This window comes from Ammospiza nelsoni, chromosome 6 (assembly GCF_027579445.1).
Source record: "Ammospiza nelsoni isolate bAmmNel1 chromosome 6, bAmmNel1.pri, whole genome shotgun sequence".
Taxonomy (NCBI): Eukaryota; Metazoa; Chordata; class Aves; order Passeriformes; family Passerellidae; genus Ammospiza; species Ammospiza nelsoni.
In genome coordinates this window covers 52,021,230-52,037,699 of record NC_080638.1, presented here as the reverse complement: position 1 = coordinate 52,037,699, position 16,470 = coordinate 52,021,230, and the positions used below count along the sequence as shown (strand labels likewise).

Genomic DNA, 16,470 nt, shown 5'->3' with positions numbered 1-16,470 from the left:
ATCACCTATTAAGAGACTGAAGACTGGATTTGAATTTATTACAGGCAAATAAAGGGCTTGCTTCGAGGAAGAACTACTAGATCGCTGCTTATGATTTTACAATTTGATTCCACTTGTCCTTAAGGAAGGTTCATAATGCTTACTATGGAAATACCATCTACATCTAGAAAATTAGGGTTAAAAGGATGACTTTGTTCAAACTAATTACAGGCTGGTTCAGTTTTTTAGTTGGTGACATTTTAGAGATTTTGCTCGTAATGCAGGAGGTTATAGAAAGATTTGGTTAGTCTGTGATATAAAGCAATAAGCTGTCATTGGAGAATATTGACATTTTCATCAGAAACAGAACAAGCCTACTCAGCCTTATTTTACTGGGGTGATAGGTATGAATTTAAAATTGCTTCCTCATCCTAACTGTGGATTTTTTAAAGGAATTCTCTTGCCTCACCTTGCTTGTACAGTATGTCTGTTTTTTTATCTCATTTTTTTGAATACACTTTCCTAGGTAAGTGTATTCAGCTTCTGTTTCAAGCAAACTTGATAACAAAAAGCCTTTTTTTATCCCATGCTTTTATGTTATGGAGAAAGATGCTGTTCTGTACAAATAATGGGTAAATTGAGAGTTACAGGGAAATCTGGTCCAGAAAATAAATACCTCAGAAAAAAATTCTTTACGCAGAATGGTTCTTGGTTTCTTATACTTTGTGTCAGAGTGAAAGGATTACAGGGTTCTTATTGTACTGCACTTATGTTTTACCTCTCCTGGTGCAGGGTTTGGTTATCCTGTCTAATTAGTGCTTGTGACTGGCCAAATTCTGTTTGGATCCAAGTCTTTGGGTAAAACTTCATTGTTCTATTTAGCAGAGGCATTGGGCACAAGTTTCCAGCATGCTTCCTCGTGCAAATGAAATGCTGGTTCACTCTTTCCTTTTTTTGGCTTACATTATAGTCTGAACTAAGTTCCTCGTTGCTGGTTTATTTATCTGCTTTCTTTCATTTTTTAAAAGCTGGTTAATTTCCTAGCCTCTTTTCCATTCACAGAGCATTATTTGCTTAGTTGTGCTGGTGTCCAGTGGATTGAAGACTGTACCTTTATATCCTCAGTGTTATTCTCATTTGGTGGATTGTTTTACCTTCTCCAGATGATTGCTCTGCTCATTTAATTTGATAGATTCAGTTATCAGACTTGGGTCTATTCATACACACATAGCTGGAGTAGTTTTCACCTGAGAGATCCAAAACTCAATGGGAACCCTCATTTAAAAAATCTCTTCTGCTCCCTCCCTCCCTCCCTCCCTCCCTTCCCAGTTGCTTGCTCTGTTTTGCTTTTTCAAGTTTGCTCGGTGTTAGTGAATTTCTTTTCTAAGTGTGAAAATGCTCCATGAACAAGGAAAAATTTGAAAATCATGAATGTGCCTCTTAATGTCCCTCCCTTCCCCCACTTATTTCAAAGTTATATTACTTTAAGTCTGGTGTATGCATTCACACTAGGCAGGTAGACTATTTTTCACATTGAAATTCAGCACTTACAGTGTCTACACTTACATTGCTTTTGGCAAGGTGTGAGCCAAAAAACCAGAAGCTGTGATTCTCCCCCAAAGCTAATTGTTTCTGTATATTAAGTTTGTCCATCTGTGCTGTGCAGGGACACGGCATCACCTGATGGCTCTCCTTTGCATTTCCAGCAGTGAAGCAGTTAACAGTGCTGCTGCTTAATATATTGCTGTTACAGAGTCTTTTTAGTTTCCAGGACATTTAACTAAATCAGGTGGATGTCATTAGCCGATTTTCACAGATGGGGAGACTGAGGCACAGAGGGGCAGAGTGACTTCATCTGCTTCTTTTTCCCTAAGTTCCCTCCCATTCCAGGAACTGATTTTGCTGCCAAACAGCTGAAAAGTTGCTAAGGCCTCATTTTGCCTAAATCCTCCAAGTTTTTAAAAATTGTGATTATTTTTTTATTGTGAGAGACAGGGAAAAAATTTAGGGACAGAACTACTAGTAGAAGGCAAACTTCAGAGCAAGGCAGATACTTAGCCAAGCAGCAGATCCTGCTGCTCTCTTTTCCAGAGGCCATATCCACCCTGAGGATACATGTTTGCAATGCAGCATCTGCCAGTGTGTGCGACTCAGCTCCAAAAGGCCAAGGCAGAGAAGTCGAACGCCTCCTGCTTATCTGTGTCTCTTCCCTGGCCACTTCAATTCCTTCATTTTCACCTCTTGAACATCCTCTTGTGGTCAAGCCCTCTGATTATTTGTAAGGGTGTTTCTTGCTCTAGCTCCATATATATATATATATATATATATATATATATATATATATATATATATATATATATATGTATGTATATATATTATTTTGCCCTTTAGAAGCAGCTTTTTTTAATTTCAGAGCCTGTTTAATTGCTGCAGTTGTATGTTGGGGTAGTTATATGTTTCAATTACATCAGAAATATTTGCTGGTAGATAGAAATATTCATGATATAATCAGGTCAAAAATTTTTAGTAGCCACAAGGATTTTTGCAATCACTGAAAACTCCCCAGGACTTAATTACAAGAGTTGGGGAAAAAAATTGGGAAAGTTGATGAACTGTTTATTGTCTACCCTTTATGCCTTTTGGGGGAAAAAATACAAAATACATAAAAAACCCCAACCCTCCACAAATCAGGGTGATTGTTATTATTTGTTAGTTTATTGTGGTAGCTTCTGGACATTGCAGCTCAGATGAGGCCACCCTTGTGTTAGACACTCGATATTCCTGGAGTGAGAGCTGGGAGAGCATCTTGGGGCTGAGCACACCAGACAGGCAGTCAGTGGGGAGGTCAGAAGGGAAGCTGAGCTCCAGGAGAGAATGTGCCATAGCCTGTGTGGCTCATAGTCTGTGTGGCTCATGCCCTGGGCTGGGCACCCCAGCCTTCTTCCCAGCCCAGTGGTCTGCAAGACGAGTCTCCTGAGATGAGGAAACTTCCTGGTTCCCTGTGTTATATTTTCAGCACATCTATTGTCCTCATGTCATATTTACTCATGCCTTAAGATGTTTTTAGGTCAAAACCTGCCCTGTTTTCTCTTGCTCTTGCACCCAGTTGTTCTCATGACAAAGGGATATGGTCCTCCTGGGGCAAAGGCTTGTGTTGGTGGGGTGGGCACAGGACACATCAGGGGGAGGTGATGAATGCAGCCTTGGGGTAGGCGAGAGTTCTTTTTCTTGTGTGTTCAACTGGGGGTGAGCCAAGATGTTTCAGTTTTTCTCTTTTCATGTTCATAGCACATACAAGGGGTGAGGAACAAGTTTAGATGAGCATCAGGTGGGAGGGGGGTACAGGTGGTCCTGCAGGAGCCCCTGTGGAGACCTGGCTCAGAGGGGATGCTGCCACGTGGCACCTGGATACCCCTGGGGACCACTCACCCTGGCCCCTGAGTGGGGCCACTGACAATCCCCCCCTGTTTTCTAAAAGTGGGGGTTTGTCAAAACAATCCTGCAGGCGTAGTGTGGGCTTCTTCTGTGAATTCACATGGTTTCAAGGTAAGTAAAATTCTCCCCAGACTGCCCTCGGTGTCCAAGTCTCCAAAATATCATATGCAAATACATGGATGACATAACGTGGATTTTTACACAGTGAGAGGAATTGCATGCTCTTTAGATATGCTGGGATATTTATTAACCACATGGGGTGTTCCAAACTCAGTTTATTTATCTTCGTAAAGTACTTCCAGATCTTTGCGTGGAAGGCACTAGAGAAATGAAAAGATTATTATTATTATTGTTATTATTGTTGTTGTTATTATTATTACAGCATCTAACTACTGACAGGCAACCACAGCTGCATGCTCAATTCAAACCACTTAAATTTAGGGGCTGATTTTTACAATATGGACTCTTAATGCTTTTCCCCATTGACTCCATATGCAGAAATGTGTGTTCACCTGCCCTGCAGAAGTACCATTATTCTCCAGAAATATGTAAATGGTGTACTTTTAAAGAAATAATGAAAATATGGAATAAATATTAAGTATTCACATTTGTGTGGTAGAATTTAATGGCCATTTAAGAAGCGCTTCAAAGCAACCAACTGTAGGAGCCGGTAGTTGCTCCTCTGTCATTAAAAAAGAAAATGCGCCGATTAAAACAAAGCCAAGGAACCTTGCAGACAAAGGATAACATTTTCGGTGTTCAGAGGTCTGACACGAGCCACAAACAGCCCAGGAAATGGAGCTGTGAGTTTCACAGCCGGGCGTTTCAATCAGTACGGTTGTGCAGAGCCGCTGCCGCGTGTGAGTTATGTAATATCACACTTCACCCGCCCACGCGCACTCAGAGACAACAGACATCTTCGAAAGGTCTTGGCATTATTCAGAGCAAAGGCTCCCAGCAATACCTCGGCATGGTGTTTAACCTTATCTTTACTCACATTTAGGCACTTCTTTTTTTTTTTTTTCTTTCCTTTTCTTTCCTTACTTTCTTTTTTTTTTTTTTTTTCAGCACTTTTCTGTGATACATCAATAGTGAATAATTTTGTATTTCCAAAAATGAAGTAAATATAGGGGGAAAAAATCCCATGAGCCACATAATGTGTTTTCATGACAACTTTGAAGGTTCTTATCATGGCCATTTTTTGCATTTTGTAGCATTGTCCTCGTGCTGCTACTGTTATTATTTTCATTTTAAGTACAGTTGAAATTTTACGTTCTGAAAACAGCAGTTAATTATTAAATGGTACCTAGCTTATGCTTTCTTTAGATTTTTAAATAAGAAATAATTAACCAGAGTTTTTAAAGGTCTGCAGAAAAGGCACACAGGCCTGTGAAACCCCAGGATCTAATAACTAAAAGGTGAGTTGGTTTTCCAGCGCCCTAAGACTTTGAAGATATCCTTACTCTGGCTTTTGAGTAACAAAAAGAGCTCAACCACATTTCATTCTGGTATAATATAGCTCTGAATTTAACTGTTTTTCAAAGAAAAAAAAATTAGCTGGCTGCTAATTAGATGTATTTTAACTGCAAAGTCATTTTAGCAGCTAATATTGTTACTATCTGCTTCAGTGTGAATCCTTAGTGAAGCTATTAAACTGTGAGAGCCTGAACTTATCAGACATTTTATAATGTGCCTGAATTTTTGTATCCTTGTTCAGAAATCTGTGGGGAGTGGAGGACCTTTCTGGCTCAGACATGGAAAGCACATTTTTTACCAACTGATTACCAGGGTAGGCAGCTGAGACCTCCTTGCATCCTCCTTTTCAGTTTTTTTTCTTGCTTTCTTTTCCCTGGCAATAATATTTCTTGTTTCTGTAGCACTCCCTCCTCTCCCAGACAGCAGTCAAGCCCTGCAGCATGCCCTTTATCCAAGGAAAGGGATTTAGCAGCAGGGACTGGTCTTGGTGATTTCAGGATACTTTTGACTCCTGCCTGTTGTATACAACAAGTTGGCGATTCTGAGCAGCCAGGAGGCTCTCAGCATCAGGCAGGGTCCTGCTTTGCAAAAGCAATAGCCCACAGCAGAGGGTGGCCTTAGCCATCATTTTCCTATCGGTTTCTGACCCAGGATTCTTACTTTGCAATTGCTGGGTTGTGTTTGGGTATTTCCCCCCGTCTTATTGCATTGGTTGATTTAATTCTCCTTTGCACTCTAAAACAAAGTGACTGATACAATATCCAACTGATGAAAAAGAAGGTGATTTTCCCCCCTTTATTTGCTCAGATTTGAATTAGGTTATCTGCCTATCTTGTTTATGAAATTTTGTGCTGTCTTTTCTGCACAGACTGTGACTCCCAAATCTTCCACAGCTCCATTTCCATATTCCTGCGTGCTTGTTCTTTGTTAATCACTTGGCAAGCGCTTATTTGAATATTAAAAATTTCTTTAATCATCAAAGGCAGGAGCACAGCTTCATGAATATTCATATTTTTTCCCTCCTCAGACTGGATTCTAGTTCATTACCCTGCAGTAAAGCCAAACAGTCATCAATCGCGCTCATTACAGCCGCTGGCGTTTTGATTGGCTGCCTGCTGCTGGTAGCCCGCGTCCCCCATCCTCCCGCTCTCCTCCATGAGCTGTCGTGTACCTGCCAACAACAACAACAACAAAAAAATATCAACAATGCAAGAATAAAATTTCTCTGGTTGAAAAACAACTTTGCAAACTTGTCAAGCAGTCCTCATCACTTTTTTTTTTTTTTTTTTTTGGTTTTACACCAAAAATCAAGGAAAAAAATTAGAAGGGAGAAACTTGAGCTTTAGAAATGAATATTTGTCAAGAGAGTTGACGTAAGTTTCATTTGCATAATGACTTTGTACTTCTGCATTAATAAAATTTGCATATGAAGCCATGTTAATTACTCCTGATCATGCTTTTTGCATTCATGCATAGTAATTTTCTCCGACTTGTGAGAATTAATGTCTTGGCATGGGGGGAGGAAGGGGGGGAGTTGGGGTACTGTCAAATTTCTGTGCCAGTGCCCCTCACTCACACTCTTTCTCCTCCTTGCTCACCACGTCGTGTTCTTGATCTATGACTCATTTATGCATTATCATTCAAAATTCTTGGGAGAAAGAAATGTATCAATTCAAAGGGAATCCTGGTCTGCCAAAATGAAAAAATCCCTGAGCAAAATACAACAAGAAATCTCTTCCCTGCTCTCCTTCTTCTCTACCTGCTGCAACTTTCGCATTTCCAGCTTGAGCAAAGTTTCAGTCTAAGCATCACAATCAGTGTGGGGAAACCACTCCCAAGGGGCTGTGTGTGTGCTGGGGGGACAGGTGAAGGCTGGCGTGCAGGTGTGTCTGCCTGAGTGCTGGACTCTGGGTGTGAGTGTGTGCAGTTTTGTGTCTGCACACCAGGGAGAGGTTCTGCTTTCCTGGGGGATGCCGTGTGTATCTGCCCCTCCCAGGGCCCATTGCTCTGCTGGTTGCTGTTGGAAGTGTTTGTGCTTGTGTGTATTTGGAAGTGTGTCTCTGTGTGTCTCTGTGTGTGTGCTGGTGTGAATTTGCTTCCCAACCCTCTTGGTGTCTGCAAAAAGAGACATGGCAGAGAGACAATAATATCAGGTGGGAACAGTCCACAGGAGAGGGTGCGATGCATGTGAGACAACTTGTTTTAGAAAAAGCTTGGAAAAAAAAAATCTGTTGGAGAGATTAGTGGATGGATTTGTCTATAATTTTTGGAAACCTGCTGCAATGGTTCATGTAAAACTCCCCTCAAAACATCTGCAGTATTTTCCCTGAACATGATGGGCACAGGGCAGGGATGATGCTTCAGCCCGCACTCCATATTTGTAGTTGTACACTGTTTGAACAGATGTTTTTCTTTTTATTGAAAGAGAATTTTTTAATAATGGAGCTGAGCTTTATTCTCTAACCAGCTATTGATTGGATTTTCTGTCACCAGACAGGCACAGAGAAACACAGGCACAGAAAAACTTGGTTTATGCCCTGTTAAGCAGCTCACACGTCTGCCTGTGCTCCTGCCTGTCTGCCTGTACATGGACACACACCCAGGCACCCACACAGACCCCTGGCACACACCAGCTACGTGTGGCTGCAGTTCCATGGGACATGAGATGTAAAACCACGTCTCTTAATTTAAGATTGCTTCCCCTGGTCTAAGCCATGATGAGGTGGGACATTTTGAATGCTGCTTTGGCTCCTTCTTTGTGTTTTGCTCAGGGACTTTTCTGCAGATGTGCCAGAGGAGTGTGGTGTTTTTACATACACCATATCATATGGCCAGACATGTCTAGGCTCTGGGAGAGGGGCAACAAAAGGATGCAATTTATGCCTTGATTGTGGCTTTTGTCAGGTTCATCTAGACTTTTCCATTTTCCATCTGGGGTCATGTCCAATTTACCTTATTTTCTTCCTTGCAAGTTTAAAAATAGCAGAGAGAAAAAAGAAAATTACCCTTAGTGGTGCTTTGGAGACAACATCACCTGTGAGCTACTGCCATGTACAGGTTCTGAGGAAATGCTGAGCCTGTTTAATGCACGAGAACAAAATCCTCCTTTACCATCAGCAATGCAGATGTTTTATTTACATGGTGACAGTCCCTGTGCGTGTTTCACACTCATGCTATGTGCAAAACTCTCCGTGCAGAATGAATGCAGAATATATAATTGAGATCTGCAGTGCAGGTGAGTGATTTCCCAGTGCTGACCCAGGAGGAAAATCGAGCCTCACACATCGTGTCAGGGATGTCCAGGCAACACAATGCTGCACGTGTGTGCCTGCTCTCCCCATCCAGATGGGATATTTGCCTCTAAGATTGCACTGCAGTTCTTGTGGTTTGCTTTCCCTTTACTGCTGATTGTGGCTATGCCCTTTGTGGCAGTCAGGGGCTCGCAGGTGTGTTTTCTCTTTGAAAATGTGATGTGGTCGATTTGATGTAGAATTCCAGAGATCAGCTCCACTCTCTTGCCTCTTGCTGTGTGGGCTGAGCAAAATAGTCTCTGCACCACCTTCAGATTCTATCTATCTATCTATCTATCTATCTATCTATCTATCTATCTATCTATCATCTATCTATCTATCTATCTATCTATCTACTTAATCTATCTCTCTTTTTATCTTTGTTCATTTTGTGTTTGTCTGCTACTTGTAACAGTTAAGTTGAAGAGCCTCCATCTTCATTTTCAGCTTTAAATAGACCCTTTATGGAATAAAAAATACACCTAGGATCCCACAGAGAGGAGATGAAGAGATGAAATGGGAACATGTTCCTAGCAAATACAAGCTGAGTATTTTTGAACACAAGTGCTTTTTTTTCTATAACTATGAAGAGGTATCATGTACCTAATGATGGACCCCTCCTTTTCTCCCTGCTTTTCCTTGAGGCCACTGGATATGATTTCCATCTTCATAATTTTCCACTTGATCTGATTCTGTAGGACTGTCCTGATTAGTAACAAAGAAGTAAACCTTGAAGTGGTAGTAAAGGGGAGGAGAAATCACCTGATTTGACTTTGCTTCTTGGGGCAGACTTAAGTCCCCTGGTCTGGCAACTGCACAATATTTGTCTCTTAGTGCTGGACTTGGGAGTGCTGGTGGTAATCCCTATCATCTGCCATAGTCTCTCTTGGTCCACTCTTCTTCTGCCTTACCAATCCTTATTCTTCTGTAATACCAGGTTAGCAATTTTCAGATTTCCTCAAATTTACATCTGTCCTGGGCAACATCAAATCATAGAATCATAAAACTATGATTTGAGCTCCATGGTTTGAGTTGGAACAGATTCCCCTGATTTGAGCTCCATGGTTTGAGTTGGAACAGATTCCCCTGCCATTGTCAGGGACACCTCAAAGACCCATCCAGCCTGGTCTTGAGCACAGTCCTCTGGGTAATTTGTTCCAGTCTCTCACCACCCTCACAGTAAAGAATTTCTCTCTTAAACCTAATCTACACCTATCTCTGTGAGTTTAATTCCATTGTCCCTTGTCCTATCATCACATATCCTGTAAAAAAACCAACCCCTTGTCAGCTCCTTTCAGGTACTGGAGGGCTGCTAAAAGGTTTCCCCAGAGCGTCTCCTCTCCAGGGTGAGGACATAAAAAAGAACTTCTGAGGGACAGTTTCAGTTCCATCCATTCACTGGCATCTGGTTCATACAGTTCTTCTGGTAAAATTGTTAGATACCTTGTTAAAAGAGATAGCTTTTTTGCCCCCAGTAGCACTGTTGGGAGGCTCCTACAGGATCCCTTTGGCCAAATGGTGAGAAATCTCCTATTTGAGATCTCTATTCCCTTTCCACACTAGAGATGTCATGAGTAAGATCTGGGAGGGCCTTCCTTGGTGAGAGCTTTTTGCATCTTCTTGCACACCTCAGGGCAGTGCAAAATGCATTAAATTCATTGCCAATGCACGTATGGGATGCACCAAGGCTGGAGAAGAGGCTGTTACTCTCAGGGTAGTGTTGTGTGCCAGGGCCCATGGACCTCGACATTAAAGCCCCGTGCAGTGGAGTCAGGTGATGCATTTGCTGGACTTCATGTAACTCCTTTGTGTGATTATCTCTTTCAAAACCCATAGCAAGGCATCATGATATATAGAGGGCCAAGTGACTGCAAAGCTGTGCCCTTAGTCATGGTGAAACCACAGACACATCTCAGCATAACTTGAGATGTAGCTGCCCTGTGGTTCTACTCTAAATGCCCATTTCAAGCTGATGAATTTCTAAGCAAGGACAAATGCCCAGACAGCTCAACACTGCCAAGCAATTTTTATTGTATTAGGAATATAAGATACAATTGTTAAGTCATCGGAGGGAACCTGTACTATTCTTTCTTTATTCCATGAAAAAAGCAAACATTATTCATATCTGTTACAGTGGCAGTAATGGTACAGCCTGCACACATAGAATCCATGTCCAACATTAGTTTCCTCATGCACAGCACACCGTCTTGCCAGAAATGCAACGTAGGTAGGATCTGGATTGCAGTTATCATACCTGCTTGTATAGTACTTCCAGAGAGATCAAAGAGTTACAAAAGTCAAACAGAGCTCCCAAAATAAAAAAAAAAGTCCTTTCTTGTCGCACAAGCCACAGAGATGGCTTCTATTTAAAACCAGTCCTCACAAAACAGCACAAATTTTATCTTCAATGCTTGAAGCTCAAGTATTTACACAGGGAATTTATACTCGTCACTTGTGGTTTTGGCAAAAGCTTCACACAAATGTTTTGCACTGGTGGTCTCTTAGCCATTTAAGATAAACGCCAAAATCAAATGCAGTCCTTGCAGACTGGAGTGCTGGATGCTGTGCCAAGGATGAAGTATCCCCATTTGCCTCACATGTGTAGCTGTCAGATCAGCATGCAGGCCTAGTTTCTGAATAGGGACTCTCAAGGTGGAGAGACTCCCTTGGAAAATGTTGCATGTTTAGGGTCAGAAGGAGCATGGATAAATATTATTCCTTGCTGCCACAGTGTAGGTTCCTTTAGGGTTGGAGGGAACACAGATAAATATTTCTGTTTGCTGCCATGGTGTTTGCATCTATCTGCAAGGTGCACACTCATGCACAGCCAGAGATGCCACCATTTAGTAAGAAAGCATTTGCCAGAAGGTACCCCACAATTAGCACACATATTTCCTGATGTAAATACAGGGGGAAACTGTGGTTTCAGATCTACCACTGTGTGGTAACTGTTGGCAAATGCCAACTTTTTAATGGCAACTACTCCACCACATTTCTTCATGTAGAAACTGGCCTTGATTAGTAGCCAGTGGCAGGCATAACTTAGTGGCAGGAATAGTTTGAAATGGAGAGGTTGGGATTCCCAATGGATGGAAAGTGGTGCCGTTCACTCAGCTTCCATTTAAAGTCTGCTAATTTGTGCCAGCCAAAAACGTGACTCCTACATGATTCTGTGTGTGTGTGTGTGTGTCTGTATTTGTGCAGGTGTATGCTGATATTTAAGACTTGTATCTTAGTTTTTCAAAGCTACAGAGTTCAGTTTGGACTAGTGCCAGGAAGGGCAAGCACTTCCAGTGGAGCAGGAGAAAACTCTTAAATACAGCTTTTAAATGGCAGGTGATTCCTAGAGGGGTTAAAAATAAATAATAAGGTTGTAGGTTACAATATCATCTTTTAGCTACCAGGAAAAAGGTTGCTCCCTTCCTCGCAGGCTCAGTAGGGAATCAGCCTGCATAATCGGGGCATGCAAAATGCACAACTGGCCGCAACTCAAGCAGGAAGGCAGCACATGGCCGCCAAGGCTTCCTTCTGGGAGCTCGGCTCCTGGCACCTCACTGAAGCCATTTGAGCTCTAAGTCACTGCACTTTGTCCGGGCTGGTGAGTGGAGCCCACTTCAGCAGTGGCTTGGCAGAAAGGCTGCCCAGTTTTGTGTCGGCTCAGTGCATTAACACAGCCATAAAACAATTATCCCCCTTTTGATTTGGTCCCTGAGCAGGCGCTGGTGGCGACGTCCGCCGCCTCTGGCTCTGCTCCGCGCCAGGGCTGGCCATCCCCCACCTTCACCCCGCTCCATGCCCGCACAGGCCCTCAGCCTGGGTTTGCAGGTCCTCCAGGTCTCTTCTTATTCTTCCCCCACCCAGTGTGAGCCCTCAGCCGGCCCCAGAGAGGGGTTCAGAGCAAGCGTGTTGAGCGTTAGGCAGCCAGCCCCCACTTCGCTTGTTTGATGCCTCCTCTGTCCCTTCAAACTTAGATCCGACTGACAGTTTTTTCTATTGTTTTTTCTCCAGGGCCGTCCAGGCCTGCAAACCTGCCGGGGGCTCCCATAGCTGCCTCCTCCCACCCTCACACATCCGTGATCACGTCACCTCTCCGCGCACTGGCCTCCCTCCCGCCCTGCCTTAGCCTGCCCTGCTGTGGTGCACGTGCAGTCTCAGTTGGCGGGACTCAGACTGAGATTCAGACTGAGACGTCAGGCACATTTGGATGTCATTGTCAGTTGTCAGGTAATAGAAATACTTTTTTTTTGTTGCTATCTGAAGGTCAGTAGTGCTGCCAAGTGATGTCGTCTTTGCTGTGGGAGAGCTGCCTTTGCTGGGTCACATGGGGAAGGCAGAGAAAATGCCCTAACCTGCCCTCCCCTCCCACTTCCCTTCCTCCTTCCCTCTCCACCCTGGACGAGGATGGGGAGTGGGAAAGGGCCTGCGACTCCCTCCATTTTCTCATCCCTCCCTTCCTGCCTGCCCACCCTCAGTTTTCACCTGCGGCCACTGCTGGGCCGTTTGTGCCATGTTGTGGAACAAATGTCTGAGACTCCTTGCAGAATGTGACACCCCAGTATCGAGATTTCATCTCTTTAGGCTGTTTATTTTAAGCTTAATTGGATAGCATTTTACATCTGAGGCATTTTTATTTCCTTCTTTTTTGCCCGTCCTCCTCAGTCATTCATATTAAAGGCTCTCCTCCGCATCCATGTGCACGCAGGATGTATGTGCTCCATGCTGTTTTCTCCCTTGCTTTGAGAAAATGCTCCTTGGTAGCTCACCATGCATCCCTGGCCTCTTACCCCATCAGTTTTTCTTTTCCTTTATTCCTTTTGGATGCCTGACTTTTATCACCACAAGGAGGGGAAAGTGAAAATGAAGGCACACCAAGCTAGCCAAAGAGAACACGGACATATTGTCACCAGACCCCATCATTTCAGACCCAGTGATCTCTTTGAAATCAGTGGGTGTTTCTGAGCATGGATCAGTTGCAAGACTCGGTCTATGATGAACTCTGGACTGGTGAGGTGAAAATGGGGAGGGTTTAAAAGAAAATGCAGATGTTGCAAAATCCACAAATGTTTATGGACTCTCACTGTGGGGGGCCAAATGCCACAGCATTCATTCATGATAATGTGCATGTAGTTTTAATAAGGAGTTCCTGAAATGATGCTGGATAAGTAAAGCGTGAGGACCAAAGGATTCAGAGAGACAGCAATGACTGTCAGGAGTAAAGCCTTTGGGAAATGGCTCCTCATTTCTCCCCTGAAGCTGTCAAAGCTTTGTTGTGCTACCTTTTTCCTTCCACAAGCACTGGTACCACTTGGCTACAGTATGCTGTATCTCATGAGAATGTTCCTGTACATCTCTCATTGATGTAATAAAGTGAGATATAAAGTTTTAAAAGAAATTTAAATTTGTATCTTGGAAACCTTGGGTCTTGAAAGATAAAATGTTCTCAGGAGGAGGCTAAGAGCACTCTGCAGGGTGCTGTGTAGATCCTGGGTGAAGCTCAGGGCACACAGAGAAGGCTCCCTTGCTGCCTGGAAGATGCTCAGCCTACACCCATCCACTTGCACTGGCACACAGGTTTTGATTTTTTAGCAACGTACTGTGTGGTGAGGTGCCATCAGTAAATGCAGGGTCTGGTTACATTTTCTGTCCAAGCTGCTGCATGCGGTGTTGCAGAGGATGCAGTTTTAATGAAATTCTGCTTCATCAGCCTCGGCAGGCTGACCAATGTCGAGACAGGCTCTTGCAAATGGTGAGTGTTGGATCAGAAATTAAGAAAGCTTCACTGCCTCCTCTCCTCCCAGGAACCAGTAAATCAAACTGGAACTGGTCTCATGTTTTGCTGTCTTCTCTGTCTTCACTGGTGTAGTATGCATGTGCATGCCTTCAGGAGGCACACAGTTGTAACACTGAATTGGACACCCCAGTTCCCTCTTGCTTCTGATTGCAGCAGCTAGTGGGAATGGAAGCAAGTACACCTAAAAATGGAAAAGGAAGGAAGGAATAACTTATTGAAGAATGTGGGGAAGGTGAGGCTTTTGTACTTTGTGTACTTGGAGTTCTCACTTTGGAGTTGTGTGCTGTGAGCGTTTGGAATTGCCTGTTTGCTGGGAGAGCGGTGCCAGCTCTGTGGAGAGGGAGACCTGTTATCATGGCTTCCTGTAATTACTGCTGCAGTCTGCCACACTTAGAGAATAGGCTTTATCAAAGTGCATGCTACATGTTTATGACAGTAGTTGGTCAAGGTCTGCTTGAAAGAAACATTTTCTTCCCTTGAAAAAGGAGATTATGTCTACTTAACCCTTTCTTAGCTCCCATAGTATTCACTGTATCTGAGCCTAGGCAAGGGTTGTGCGTTCTTTCTGTCGCCCAAAATGTTTTGTGAAAATGATAGAAAAGTGAGTTCTTTGTGTTGATTAATAACCTAGTGACAATCCCTGCATTGTGCCTTTTTTTAAAATATAGACATTTACAACAGTCACTTGCTCCAGCTTTAGAGATCAGCTTGTCTCTCTGACTTGATTAGCCTTTTATTCTGTCAGCCCTGTTCTTGCTTCTGAGGAATTGGTTACTTCTTTGAACAAAAGCCATCAGCAGTTCCCGCCTCCCCTCATCCTTCATCATTTCTTACCTTTCCTGTTTTTCAGCATTTATTTAATTCAGGACCTGGAGATTTTCCATGCAGTTCTCAAGCAGACTGCTACTGATGGCTTGAAGCTGTAGCTACTCCAAAATCTTTACTGGCACTCACAAACTGGGCCCTCAAGAGTCCCTCACAGCAGTTTGTGCTGGAGAATCCAAATGTCTGGCTGCTGGTGGGATTTGGGGTACACATGTGTGAAAACTGCATTTGGAAGTCTCCGACCTAGATAAGAGTGATTGTCTGGGATGCTGAGTAGTGTTCAGTCATGCACAGAGGAAGTTGTGCTGCCTCATCCAGACCTGTTAGTGATCTTTAGAAAATGTGCTGCTGATATTTTCAGTCACAGCAAATGGTGCTGGGAGATCTGTTGCATGTCCACTATGCTGCTCAGCCAGTGCTGATTGTGGTCTTCTCTGTCTTTCTTCAATTCGTGGCGTCCAAGGCACCCCAGGATGAGGAATTTGCAAGTAAAGGTCCATGTTTTTTCATGTGATTTCAAAAAAAATCTCTACCACTGGTTCAATCTCTCTCGGTCTATTTATTTATTTATATATTTTGCCCCAGAAGCTTTTGTCAGTTGAATTGGGTTCTCCCATTCAAATGTTTTTAGTGCCTATTTAATTAGAAGTTGGAATAGAGTAATGAAATTCACAGGGTTATGTATCTTGGACCTAAAATATGGATGGGCAAAGCATTCATTTTGCTTTACCCCTTGCCAGATTAGGGTGCTTTTTTGAGCCTGCTTTTTATTTCATTTCAATGAATTGCAACTGCTCAGAGTAACTGTAAAACACACACAGGTTTTTTTTTTTTTTGCATAACAGAGACATGCAAATGATTGTTGAGAGACATAATTATGTAAAGAAAAGTATACGTCTGTGTGCATGCACACATACACTGCAATGCTTTTTGTGGGGCTATTTTTTCACAATACATCTTCATAAGGCTCTTTTTATGATGCTGATTTATTAATATTGTACATTAAGGCTTAAATTGTCAAAGCTGCCTAAGAGATTTGGATGCCCATTTCCCATTAAAGTTAACGAGAAACGAGCATTGAAAATCTCAGCACAGAAGTGCATGGCACTTTACAGTGTGTTCTCCAAAGAAAAAAGTCCCTGCCTTGAAGATACTGTGGTGCAAAAGCCCCAGGAAGAGGATCGTAATCAGCATAAGACAAAGGGGATTGTAATGGCACAGAGAATAATTAATCCCCTGTGCCTGCATTCACATATATACCTGGTCCCAATTCTTTGGACCTGGGCCTACAAATGAGGGTTATATATACCCCTGTAAAGATAATTAAATCTGTCCAGTACACATATATTCATCTAAGCAGTGAAACTGCTTCCTTCCCACATGTAGGCTGATGGAAGGAGGTGGAAAGCAATTATGATACTTAGCTGCATGTATAAAAACAGCAAGTGGGCATGGACAGCAGTGATTAATGGACAGGGCTGTGAAATTTAAGGTCTAAAATAGAGGAAGGCATGGGGCCATATCTTGGAAGAGAGGAACAAGCTCCTGCTAATTCAAGGAATCAGCTGTGTTAGTCATTAGGACATTCTGAAAATCACAGTCATCTTGTAAAGTTAATATCAATTTACTTGGCTACTGAAATTCTACTTACTGCTTCATTTAACTAGCCTGGTG

General features: G+C 42.9%; 1 protein-coding gene across 4 annotated transcripts in view; it reads left to right on the top strand.

Annotated features, from left to right (window-relative positions):
• The window catches only part of BCL11B (BCL11 transcription factor B), a 90,656-nt gene that overhangs the window by 30,263 nt on the left and 43,923 nt on the right, over nucleotides 1-16,470 (top strand). For 2 of the 4 annotated variants that reach the window (XM_059474252.1, XM_059474253.1), the window contains exon 3: nucleotides 12,189-12,404. The exons of the other annotated variants lie outside the window; for them this stretch is intronic. In XM_059474252.1, the coding sequence (XP_059330235.1) occupies nucleotides 12,189-12,404 (216 nt within the window). The remainder of the gene's footprint in view (nucleotides 1-12,188; nucleotides 12,405-16,470) is intronic. 4 annotated transcript variants of the gene reach the window in all.